Raw genomic sequence first — 10,690 nt, forward strand, 5'->3', positions numbered from 1 at the left:
CACTCCACAGAAAAACGGTTTTGTGCCATTGGCACGGCTTATTTCCACCAGTGTCATCATTGTTGCAGCCTAACCCCCTGAAATGAACTTTCAGAGCTAGAAAAATCTCATAAAACCTGCAATGTTTCCGGTACCGTTGTGTTACAGTGGATAAATAAGCTCACAGCTGAATGGCCTATCTTCAAGTATACAGTGACTGTCTTTGTGCAATGTGCAGATACCTGCTGTTACCTCCCACATTTCAGAAATGTCAACATTGGCAACATCTTATTTGTGGTGTCAAATAATGAAAGTTGCAAATCTAAGGTAAACTGCTATGCTTATAAATGCTAGATGTTGTAGAAATAAGGAATCACGGGGCTAACAAAAACACACAAGCCAATATTTTCCCACAAATGACCACTGCAATGTCGGTGTTAAAGCACTACGGATGTCTGAGCGAGTGCCCCAATTGTATTTATTTTTTCGGCTTAGTTCATTTTGTGCGAGAAAAATCAATAAAATGTTTAAGTGAACAGGGAAATCAATATTCTTATCTTCTTCTTTCTGTAGTAAACATCCATTTACAAGAAAGAGAAAAGCTGTGCCTTTAATGGTAGGATTGTCACTAATCAGGATCTTACAAAGTCTACCAAGCCTTCGAACAAATTACTGGCCTCCAGGTAGATGCACACATGGCTTATCAGAGGAGAAGCCCAGAACAGTGCAGCCGAGCACTGAACGCTGAAGATGAGACGATAGACAGCCCCAAAGTTCAGCCAAGAACAGAACAGAGAAGTAAATTTTGATTTTTTTTTTTCTGTGACCAAATCCAATTGTCTACCTGAAGCCCCTAACTCACATGTTGATGCTCTAGGCAGGTTAAAATAAAAACCCAAGAGTTATGTGAATATTACTGTGACAAATATCTGATACAGGAAATGTTAATTAACTCCTAAAGGAGTCAGTGAATGGCAGAAGTCCCCTGAGGAGGCATGTTTCCACAGCAGGCCTCCTGTGGTCAGATCACAGCATCATGTCTTCTTCTTCTCATAATTAAAAAAAACCCACACAAATGTATGTTTACACAGCCTGTAAAATCTGCTCAGCCTCTTGCAGAGATTTGTTTACACATTTATAAGAAAGTATTTTTCTACTGTTCATGGTCAAAAACTTACAATTACATACACTGTGACACAATGCTGAAATTTTAAAATATGAAAAAAAAAAATCACAGAGGGGTTAGTAATTGTGAAGGCACTGTTATTTCACACGATTAGGTGCATTTGCTAAAATGAATGCAATAAATCCTGCCTTAATAAAGGCTATAGCGTTCTTAAGGGGAAACAGGTGAACTTCTCTTACACCAAACTTCAGTTGAGCTCTCTGCCTAAAAAAAAAAAAAACAGCAAAGTCTGTGACACTCCAGACATTAAAACTATGTATGTTGACCTACTATACTCTGCATACCTTGATTGCATACAACTACATACAGTCCACAGAGTACACACGATATGTACATATGTGTGGAATGCAGTATCCATAGAGGCTGACATGTATGTGAGTGTGATTGTGAAAGGGGCTGCGTCCAGTGACTCACGCTGTAGACTGCAGCGACTCCAGGCTGTGTGGGGAAGATTCGGTCGTCCAGTGATGGCTGAACCCGTGGGATTCTGGAAAAAGGTGCGTTAAAGAAAACTCAAAAGGTAACTGGACACCTAAAACAAGTTTCATTCTAGATAAGAGTTGAACAGGCAAGATTCCCATCATATTTTACAAATTCATGACACTGATAAGTCTAAATATTGCTGACTAAACCTCATGAGAAGACTTGCTCTAGTATGTCTGAAAGTTTCCTGTTTGGCAAACACTGACGTAAGTCTGCTGAAATTGTTTCATTCTACACTTCTCTGTTTCTATGAAATACATTAGCTGATTCGGATCCAAAGGGCTTTCCTCAAACCCCGATAGCTCGGCTAGTCTGATTTCAAGGATCCCCCCCAACCACCCCGCCCAAAATGCCCCATCTCTGAGAGTACACTATGTACCTTCACCATTCTGCAAGAGTTAAAGGGAAAATCTGAAATGGATTTCTGGACTACTTCAGGCAAGGGGACAGATAGAGCAGAAGATTAGGCAACGGCTCACCCTTTACACGGGAAAAGCAAAGGTGCAAACTTCATTCAATATTAATTCGTTTTGAATAAACCTATTACGCTCTAGGCTTCATTGTGGCCAAGGAAACAGAAACCAGAGCAGAAGATCATTTTCTTTAAGGCAACTAAAACATGTAATAATGAGAGTCGGGGACATAATTCAGATGCTAGAGGAGACAAAAGAGGGAATGTGCAAACGCCACATCAAAGAGGGTAGCCCTGTGGTTAGTAACCTGCTCAAGCAGTTGTCTGTGACAGACAGGCTCACACGCTGCTGGTCACATGGTTTAAGGGAAACTGAACGTCTGGCTTTCTTCCTTTTACCCAAATCACGCCTCCCGTTCCCCTAAGCCCTCTTCCTTTACTCTGCTCTTGCCTGCAGGGGCCGTCATCTCTCTTGGCCCCCTGCCAGCACCTCTACTTGTAACCGACAACACGAGGGGAAGAGGGGGAGATGAAGAGAGAAAAGAATCATTTCAAACGAGGGCTGCGATTCAAAAAGCAGACGCACAGCAGGAAGCATTATCTGTTTCATTGCCGGGGAATTTGGAAAAACAACACGCCCATCCCCAAACACACAGACACACACACACATGCACAGTATATATACACACAAAAATTAGGAGTAATTAGAAGCTCAGACTCTTCACACTCCCATGACAGTCTAGGTGAGGAGGAGCACAACAACACTGTGCCATGGGTTACACAGTATTTACAATTTTTACTTTCGTTTTGTCATGCTTGGAGAATCAAAGACATTTCCCTCATAGTGTGTGTATCAGTGACTACATCACAGTCTGAAAAGCCACAATGTGGTACCTCTAAGCCACAAAGCACGAAGAAGGAGAAAAAGTTGATCATAATAATAGTTATTTGCAAATATTTCTTGACACAGGTCTGGTGGGTGACAGACAGAGAGCGAGACGGGAGGAGAAGGAGCTATCAACGGTGAGGCAACCTGATCCGTCTGCTCTACATGACCGCGAGTTGGCAGGGGCAACTGTGTCGCGGACTGTAAACAGAGAGTAGGGAACAAGACGTAGACAGGTGAAACCAGGGTTCAACCTGCTGGAGCTACAGGAAGAATTTCATCTGGAGGTCAGGGGCTGTAATCAACAGAGGCAAGGGCAGGGAAATCAAACACAAATATGATTAAGTAAGTATGAGAGACATAAATCTACCAGGGATTTTGGCAGACCTTCTCACAACTGCAGCCAAATTGTAAAAACAAGAGATTATTTAAATGGCTCAAAGCCAGTGTGCAGATTTCTGTTATCTCAGAAGGCAAACACCTGTAGTAATTGCAGAGTGTTGTTATGCATTAATGTCATGCTTTTAAGTGCAGCACTTTTCCCCTGTCCCATGTCGATGGAAATTCAAACAGCGATATTGAGCAAAAAATCTATTTCACTGCATATTGACATTTAAGCAACTCAGCAAGTGACTTATTTAACAGGATAACTGATCCAGGCTTGTTTTGCTTTTGTAAAATCATTTTACATGAAAAGGTGCGGGTTAAAGATATCTGTAAGAAAATTTCCCTTTGCATTTTCAATTTCTGTCTACATATTTCCTTTGAGGGTTCATAATAGTTAGCTAGCATGGACATCAAAGATACCAAGAGTGACATGATAAGAAAAGACTGACTGCTGGTGGTGGTAAAGATAGTGCAGTTGTCTGAGAGCAGTTTTAGCATTTATGCAGAATAACATCCAGGTGATCACACTGAAGAAACAAATTTCCTGGGGTAAAACACCATTTATGTCAAGCCCTCCATGTGGGTGGCAGTCTAACCAGATGGAAGCAGGCGCTTTGCAGTCAAACTCTCCTGCGTGTATCAGGCACGGCCATGAACGTGGCTGACCGCCCTAATTAGACATTAGTCATTAGTTTGATCTTCATTAATTTTCTGCTTGACGAGAGAGGGTAGGCACAATGTCAACTTAAAGACTTACAGCAGGGATACTGCTTCAGAAAGAGTGCCAGTGTGGCTGAAAATGTACCCGCAACATCCAACCTGACCAAATTACGCTGATGGTTGACCCTGTGAGAAGAAATGCAGTATATATAGAAGGGTAAAAACTGAAGGTACATAGTCCTAAAAGAACTACACCTCAAGGATGCCAGGTATTCAAACTGAAAGGACATCTGAAGACAGTGACCACAGATTTCTTTCACAGATAACACCGTGACACCATGTCCCTGCTCATGTGTACGACTTGAAAAGGCGCTCGCATTTCACACAGGGTTTTTTAACCTCCTAAAAAAAAGTCAGGTTTCCCTGTAGTTTATTGTTAACAATATAAATTCTGGTGCGACCGCCTGAAATGAGCCCACGCTGACCCTTCTTCGCTGAGGAGATCATAAAGTAGTTTCAGCCACTCCTCCTTGTCCCCTAACCCTACAGCGACCTGTGAGCCACATTTAGGAGGGAAAAGCTGCGGCTGCTCCTGCTTCATCATTAGCTTACTGTAAAGCCACTTAAGTGCTGAGTGTGTGAGAGGGAGAGAAAGGGGGAAGACAAGAGGAGATTCAGCCTTACAAATAGTATGGGTGTGATCGGGAGGATGATGCAGCTCAATAAACTGTAATTTGCTATTACAGCAAAAATTTATGAATTGCAGCTGTGCAGTTAACAACCTCTCCCCTGAGTAAAAAAACAAAACAAAAAAAAAACCATGAAATATCAAAGAAAAAGAGGCAAGAGAGGGTCAGAGTGAGAGGTGAGCTCTGTTTTTGCTGACGTAGTTTCTCTACAGACAGATACCACCTAAATCAAACAGCACTATTTGCACTGGCGTATAGTTACACACACAGCAAAAAGTCTTGTGTCACATAAATATGGCACACACTTCAAACAGACCTAAAGGAACTTGCCATGTCTCACTTGAATGATGCAGTCTACCTGGAGATCTCAGTGCAGAGGGTTCTGAGTGGAAGCACAGGAAGCGAGTGGAGACGGCCCAGATGGTGCAGACACAAACCCTCCTTCCCCCTGCTGGCCCACTGGCCACTCACACACACACACACACTACACACACCACGCACACACTCACAGTTGGATGAAAGCAGAGCTCACAAAGCTCTCACTGCCTGCCTGCTGTTGCTGAGACTGCTCTTTCACTACAGTATGAACAATAGTTGGTAGGTTGGTGGATTCAACTCTTACAAACCAAATCTTAAGCCACAATGGTTCTGGATGTCTATAGCCCAGACTGTATATGCTTTTAGTATTAAATTAAGGGGACGGGCAGTGAGTTTGCACTTCTAAGAAGGTAAATGCAAAAGAATAAATAAACATAACAATAACTTTACCACAATATGCTCTGCTGGTCTGCTGGTGACTCGCCTCCAAATGATGGTCTAAAATATTGTATTCTTTTAAGAGAAGCATGAGAACTTTCAACAGCATGTCTGCACTGTGTATATATATATATACTCCATTAGCAGCCATAACGCTGCAGAGTCTCTCTCTGAAACACTGCCAAGGTGCATTAAAAATTTTGAAAACTACAGCCCCGGCTTCCTGTTATTTATTCACTAACCAGTAACGTGGAAGCGAACTAGTCCTTTTGCAGTGACAGTTATTTACTGTGAGACTGTCAGAAAATCTGAATTAGTTTGAGGGAGTGTATGATGGCTTGTATGGTTGAACTGTATATGTCAGACACAGGAGATATAAGGTTAGAGATTAAACGGAACAAGAAATTAAGAAATTTTACTGGGAGCCGCTGTGGCAAAAGCAGAAACACAGGCCAGCGGTCAGAAACAGCGGCCACGAAAAAATTCTTGTCAGGTTACTGGGTTATGTTTGAAGCAGCAGAACTGAACCTCGCCAGCAGTACCGGCAGCCTGAACAATGAAAAGTGACCCAGCTGACCAAAAAAAGAAATCCACTACCACAGAGCTACTGTCTTTACAACTGCCCACAAATGAAGCACTTACTTGGTTGCAGTAGTGCAAATGTTGCACATGCAACAGTACATTGGTACATTTGTAAAGCGAAGCATAAATCCTTGCTCTGACACCAATATTAAGACAGTTTTGGCAAAAGTTGTAGCACTACTTGCTGACAAGTGGACGTGAAAATTCTGAACTCCGCCATCAGCCCTACAGCTACCGTTGTGTGGGTGGGATGGATCTCCAATCGCAGAGTTCACCGTAAATACAGAGCGCTGTAAGAGCAGTTGAAAGCAATGCAACTATAATCGGAAAATGTCAGTTTTTCAAACACTACTGGATGGATTTGAAAAGGTTTTTGCTACAGTAAACACAGGTGCTCATTCAAAATTGAAAAAAAAAAAAAATATATCCACAACCATGTGTAAATGTCACTTCAGATGGAAACACTGGCAGAGCACTGACAGTATGCAGGATGTCTTCTTCAACAGGCCACTCCCTCTCTGGAAAGAACAGTCCTGCATGCTGGCTCATAACAACTCAGCAGTTTATTTATAACATCCCACAGTGAGTATACTCTTGAGAATATCTTCTCATGCAGGCTGTACACACCTGTCCTGAAATACAGGACTACTGTGCTGTGTGACCTACCAGCTGGGTACATACATGACGTAGCTACACCTCATAACTAACTCTGACTGCATTTCTGGCTCACAGGTTACATTACACTTCTCTGCTCTTTACTGGCAAAGGCTGTTGTTCTTTTGTCCAAACAGAAACACAAACCATGAGGACAAAGAAGTAAAAAACATTTGCACAGCTACGAGACAGAAAAAGCTGTGAGCCTCTTCAATGAGAGATGAAAGTACTGTATCATGAGAACTGAGTCGTTGAGGTGGGTGGGGTGGGGTAGAATGGGGGGTTGCCCAGAGAGAGAAGCAGGGGAAAATGGGGAGAAGCCCTCAGTTTCCTCAGCTGGGCCAGCAGTGGTATGAGGTGAGCTATGGGGGGATGGAAGGAAATAAGAGAGGGCTAAAGCAGGCTGGGTGACCTGGGCCTTTGTTGGCAGATGGTGGGAAGCGCCACCTTGGCCTCTCGCTCTGAATGTTAAGCAGCACTGCCATTGTCTGGCAAGTGCAGCAGTAGACGCATGCGCTGGGTGTTTCTCTGGCAACCAGGAACAAAAACAAACTAACCCCCTGCACTGCACTCACACACACGGCTCACCATCCTGCCTCTGAACCCCTGTGCATCTTAGGACTCCACAAACACACACGCCAACATCCTGCAAGTGGGAATTCCCATACACCAGAAGCCCAGACCAGACGGAGAGTCACATGTTCCCACACTTCCGACCTCTGAGGTCCAGGGAGAGTGAGAGGTCAGACAAGTGGTGACACTCAAATAGTCTGTTTTCAAACAGACATGAAACTCAAATGCAGTGTAGTCTAGTACACTAGTTCTTGTGGCAACTAAAATTGGGTCCTAGGATCATCAGAGTGATCTTGCGGGTTACCTGAAGATCCCAGGATATAGCACACTAGTTTTAATTTTCAAATAAATTCACTCAATTGATGTTAGTACAATTTATTCATACTGTTAACTCCCCACCTACAGCATAGATGTTTATGTAATGTGGGTGTAATAAAAAACACTTTATTATACTGAAAGACATTCCACGTTCAAAGTAATCCAATGGCACCATTTAGTGAACACTTTAAAGTTACCACTTTATCACCAGTTGAAGACATAATATCATAAACCCTACAGAGAATTAGATGTTCTGAGTCAAATTTAATTGAGTCTTCATGATATTTTCCCCTCAACTTCTCAAAACATTCTGTTAAAATACAGTTGGGCTAATTCTTAGCTTTTAAATTAAAAAAAAACATAGAAATAAGAATTAGTCTCATGAAATGACTTGCTATTGCGCTACATGGCTGTCTGATGGCTGGACACTACGGGTTTGTCCCTGTCCATTTAACAGGGACACAGGTACAACTACATCAGTGGATCAATAGTCACGAGTGGAGGAGTCAGAAATTCCATAATGTGATACAAAATCAGACTGATCAGTTTAGTCAGTGGTAAAGTTTATGCCCAAGCAGTGTGGTGTATCCACTGTGCAATATTTACCATTATTCTAGTCATTATTACGTATCCCTATCCCTTACATATGACTTTGAGTAAATGGAGAAGGTACAGTTTTGTATTCAACTAGCACGCAAAGGAACTTACAGTCATACAGCTGAAAGTAGGTTAAGCAAATTTAACAGTCGTTTCAAAAGCTTGGAGAGCAAGAAGAGGACATGACATGACAGATAAATGGATCTTTATCATCTGTGTTATTTGATATACTCGTCTAACTCACAGACAACTAAAAAAAAACACGCACAACACACTGTAAGCAAGAGAGGGGTTTCATACAGCCACCTGCCACAACCAGCTACTTACTGCCCCGTACAGATGTCAGGAACACAGGGCGGCTGTGATCATGGGTGGCAGGAAATCAGGTTGAGACATCACATCCCAAAGCAAAGGCACACCAGAAGCTGTCAGATCACAAAAGGCACATCTCTCTGTCACCGACAGACAGGAGACGTCAACCTAATCCTCTCTCTCACACTACTGCCACCATGCTGTAAATAAAGCAGGAGGTGACATAACCAGTGACTTCATCCCACCAAAAGTAGGGTAGAGTGATACTCTCTATGTAAACTCAAAGGTGAGGCAATAATCGGTGGCAGTAACAGCATGAGGCCATGTCAACAAATGCCAACTGACCCTACACAGCATGTTAAATATGTGGAGACAAATTTCTAAGAGATGGCAGAGAGACAACACAATTATGATCCGTAAAGCAATTTTAACACGTTCGTCAGCTGATGATGATTTGATCTGTCTGTTTATACTAAAGCAAACATCACTGTAGCTGTAAAGACGGTCATTACAACTAGCTATATACTTTCTTATTGCTAATCTGTGCAGGCTATCTGGCCCAGAGAGAGCTCACCGACCCAGGCACTGACAGGCCCGTCAAGGTGTACAGGAACACCCCTTCAAAAGCTAACGTTATGTGAAACGGGCACGGAGGTGCAATCCCCACAAGCGGGGCCTTTTACAGGCTAGCATTAGCCCCACTATTAAGATACAGGTCATCACCCTGAAATGGATGAAGCTGTCCTGCTCTGTGACGCTGCATTCACTGACTTGTGCACTTGGAAGCCATTGAGGCTACTCTTAATTTAGCAGGCTGGTACAGTAACGAAGCTAAAGCAACTTGCTAGCCAACAACGGTAACTGAACAAAGCCGGCAACCGGTGTGGAAAGCCTGATAGCTTGCCGGTAATGAAGCGTCTTATCCATCTTATTTATCCTTAATATAGAATGCCACTACATGCAAATGACAACCATATTTAATTAAACATGTAACTAGAGGTAATGGTGTAGCGTCAGCTCCCAAGAATCAAACTGACATTTCCGTTAGCTTTGACAACCGGCTTGATAAGCTAATGTTAGCATACTTAGCTAGCTAATTGTCCCCTCCCCTCCCCGCTCCCTCCAAACGAAACCATCATCCCCGCATCCAACCTCTATTATCTATCACAAATAAAACTGCAATATGTGCTACTCACATGAGGGGAACTGAAATGCACAAATCACAAGCAATTTCCATGTTACCCAAGTCAAAGGATACTGAGGTGGCGGTACAGCGCCTGGCTGAGGAGCTGTTGGGGCTCCCGGCGGCAGAGACACGGAGGTCAGGGTAGCCCGCAGTTGGCTCGACGGAGAGGGGCCACTTCCAGGTCCGCTAACTGCGACAGCGGCTTGTTTAGGGACCACTTTCGGTGGCAAACTCATCGCAAAAAAATCAACAAATAAAAACAATACCTTAATAAATACTGATACAAACAACGCCTAGCTTGCATACATAGAGCAAGCGTAGCAGATTCTTGAAGCAGGCCCCAAATCCCTTTAACGAACTGGGATAACGAAGCTCGAATAGCAACACAAACGTCTTTTTTTCATGGAAAGTCGCTGTTCGGATCAGCGGTGCTATTCATGGGGACGGTGGGAGGTTTAGCCTCCCTCGCCCGTCCGGAACCTCCGCGGATCCGGCTCGGTTCGTTTCTTTCAAAAGAAATAATCGCCGCGATCTTCTGCCTCCCTCGGCGATCTACCTTTTCTTCTCGACAAGTATGTTTTCTATCATTTTTTTCTCACAGAGATGAGAGACTTCGCCAACATGGCGTTGCGGCCGCTTCCAGCAGTCCGGGCAGGACAGATGATTCGGCAACTCTCGGCCGGTTACGGAATCGTTCGGCTAATCAACTAATCTTCAATCAAATCCATATTATATTTATTCAAAACACAGTTAACGCTCTTAATGTGTCCCAAATACAGATGTTTGTATTTTTGTTTGTTTTTTTGTTTGTTTGTTTTTTTTTGCTTTTAAGTCAAGTCAACATGATCACAGCCCGGAACATTTTATCAGTGACGACAAACACATTCTGAAAAAAATAAATAAAATATAAAAATATTAAGTTGCGCAAATGTTTCTAGTAATTTGCCTATATCATGTGTGAGTGCCAAAAAATGCCAATATATTCACTAATCAGCTATTTACACGGTCCGGTTCATGGCTTGTACTCTGC

General features: G+C 42.9%; 1 protein-coding gene across 9 annotated transcripts in view; it reads right to left on the reverse strand.

Annotated features, from left to right (window-relative positions):
* The window catches only part of eif4g3a (eukaryotic translation initiation factor 4 gamma, 3a), a 45,774-nt gene extending 35,468 nt beyond the window's left edge, over nt 1–10,306 (reverse strand). For all 9 annotated transcript variants that reach the window (XM_041033526.1, XM_041033523.1, XM_041033525.1 and 6 more), the window contains exons 1-2: nt 9,733–10,306; nt 1,580–1,652 (exon numbers count right to left, since the gene is read on the reverse strand). In XM_041033526.1, coding sequence (XP_040889460.1) covers nt 1,580–1,652; nt 9,733–9,896 — 237 coding nt within the window. In that variant the 5' untranslated portion in view covers nt 9,897–10,306. The remainder of the gene's footprint in view (nt 1–1,579; nt 1,653–9,732) is intronic.
* Nucleotides 10,307–10,690: the final 384 nt, after the last annotated feature.

This window comes from Toxotes jaculatrix, chromosome 3, assembly GCF_017976425.1.
Source record: "Toxotes jaculatrix isolate fToxJac2 chromosome 3, fToxJac2.pri, whole genome shotgun sequence".
Classification (NCBI taxonomy): domain Eukaryota; kingdom Metazoa; phylum Chordata; class Actinopteri; family Toxotidae; genus Toxotes; species Toxotes jaculatrix.